Source organism: Prunus avium, chromosome 7 (genome assembly GCF_965620075.1).
Source record: "Prunus avium chromosome 7, drPruAviu1.hap1.1, whole genome shotgun sequence".
Taxonomy (NCBI): domain Eukaryota; kingdom Viridiplantae; phylum Streptophyta; class Magnoliopsida; order Rosales; family Rosaceae; genus Prunus; species Prunus avium.
Window position 1 is genome coordinate 27,768,613 of NC_142290.1, and position 1,998 is coordinate 27,770,610.

General features: G+C 34.8%; 1 protein-coding gene across 1 annotated transcript; it reads right to left on the reverse strand.

The window, feature by feature from the left end:
• Window positions 1–602: 602 nt before the first annotated feature.
• LOC110746763 (uncharacterized) lies at window positions 603–1,715 on the reverse strand. Its single transcript, XM_021947005.2, has one exon. The coding sequence runs from the start codon at window positions 1,698–1,700 to the stop codon at window positions 603–605; it is 1,098 nt and encodes a 365-aa protein (XP_021802697.2). The 5' UTR covers window positions 1,701–1,715.
• Between the last annotated feature and the right edge of the window lie 283 nt (window positions 1,716–1,998).

Genomic DNA, 1,998 nt, shown 5'->3' on the forward strand with positions numbered 1-1,998 from the left:
GGGAATTAGGAACACAAGGTTAGGACCAAACACCATGGCCTAATCATACTTTAGCTAGAATCAATCTTTGAATCTGAATTAGACTTGTTACTTGAATCTTTATAACCCAGAATTGAATTGTTATGGTGATTCGAATGCCCTAGTCTCAAAATCTGTTTTCCAACTCTTAAAACCACTCTTTGTTACATTTGTTTACTTGTTTTTGTTTGCAATTTCATTTTTCTTCTTTTGTTCAACAATCACAACCACTCTTGTTTTAAATTCTGTTTTAGACATAACCTCCTACTTTCTTGAATTTGGTAATCTAAGTACATAACTAGTTTTAACTTCTCAGTCTTCGTGGGTACGACCTCGTACTTGTCTTGCTATACTACTAATAGCCCCGTACAATTGCGAGTTAACATAATATTAAGAACAAAATTTTGGCGCCGTTGCCGGGGACTGAACGAAAGTTCTTCCCTGGTTATGTGCCCAGTGGCGGATCCAGGAATTTTGTTTGCAGGGGTCAACGTCTAAAAGGTTAGAAAATTCTATACAAAATAGAACAAAAAAATAAATTAAAACGATAATATTATAATTCTTAATTAATAGAAAAAATCACATTACAATTGTCCACGACGGGTTTTCATATTCTGAAAACGTTGCATTATAGAGTCATTATCAATACAAATAAACACATCTTTCTCAATATAAACAAGTAAGCTATCACTCAACCATTGATCTCCCATTCGTTTGCGAAGTGGACCTTTCACAATATTCATAGCAGAAAATGCTCTCTCCACAGAGGCTGTTGCAACCGGTAAAGTTAAGGCTAATGTGAGAAGCAAATAAACATAATTAAATGTTTTATGCAACCCTTTCTCCACCATTTTTCTTGCAAGGCTACCAATCCCTTTCAATTGAGAAAAATCGCTCCTTGTACGCATATGATGAATATAAATCCCAAGCTGATCTTCAAGTGCCAAGAGGTCTCGGGGAGTAAAATCTTGAGGATAAAATTCAGCAAAACGAAGTAGCTTTTGTTTATCAAAAGCTCTGAATGAATCATCCGGACTCAAACATGCCAAACAAAGAAGTAACTCAGTATTTACCTCACTGAAACGATGATTTAGTTCCGCAAGTTGCCACTCAATGATCTGAATAAAGATATCCACACGATAATGATGGAGATGTGTTATTCTAGGAGCTTTCCGATGTGATCTCCATTGAGCTACATATGCATCATCCATGTTTGGAACCTCAATATCATGTTTGCCACAGAAGGAAGATACTTGATCAAGCAAGGCTTCAAATGCATTCTCTCTCATGTGCTGTAGTTGGTCTTTGCAATCTTTGACTAAAGCCATTGCATTCCCAATATCTTGGTCTTTCCTTTGTAATGCTTGTGACAAATCATTTGTGACTCCCAATATAGATCTCATGAAAAATAGGTGAAATACAAACTCAAAAGATTGTATATCTCTCAATGACCTATTTGCTTCACCTATATTATCAGTGGAGCCATCCTCAATAATCAATTTAAGCACTTTCACCACAGATTTGAACATGGAAATGATACTAAGTAATGTACCATAATGTGAGTTCCAACGTGTATCACCGGGACGCTTGAGACAAGTTTCTTGATTTAAGCCTCGCCTTGTTGGAAGAGTATCTTTTTCAAGAGCTTCCATAATATCCTCTTGTAGTTGATCTCTAAGCATGTCACGACGCTTACATGATGCTCCAACAATATTAACCAAGCTATTGCAAGATGTGAAGAAAGTGGCAATATCAGCATTTCCCTTTGTCACAGCCACAAGAGCTAGTTGAAGTTGATGTGCAATAATCTTTATTAATCAATTAAAGCATAATAAAAGATTAAAAAATAGGATAACATAATTTCAATTTGAGGGATAAAATCCATCATATTAAAACATACAAACTAATTAAATCATACAAACTAACATATAATTAATTAAAAACTCTAATTCATTCAAACTAATCAACATATACATATTA

Coding starts and splice junctions, on each gene's coding strand:
- LOC110746763 (XM_021947005.2), bottom strand. CDS start 1,700: ATGCTTAGAGATCAACTACAAGAGGATATTATGGAAGCTCTTGAAAAA.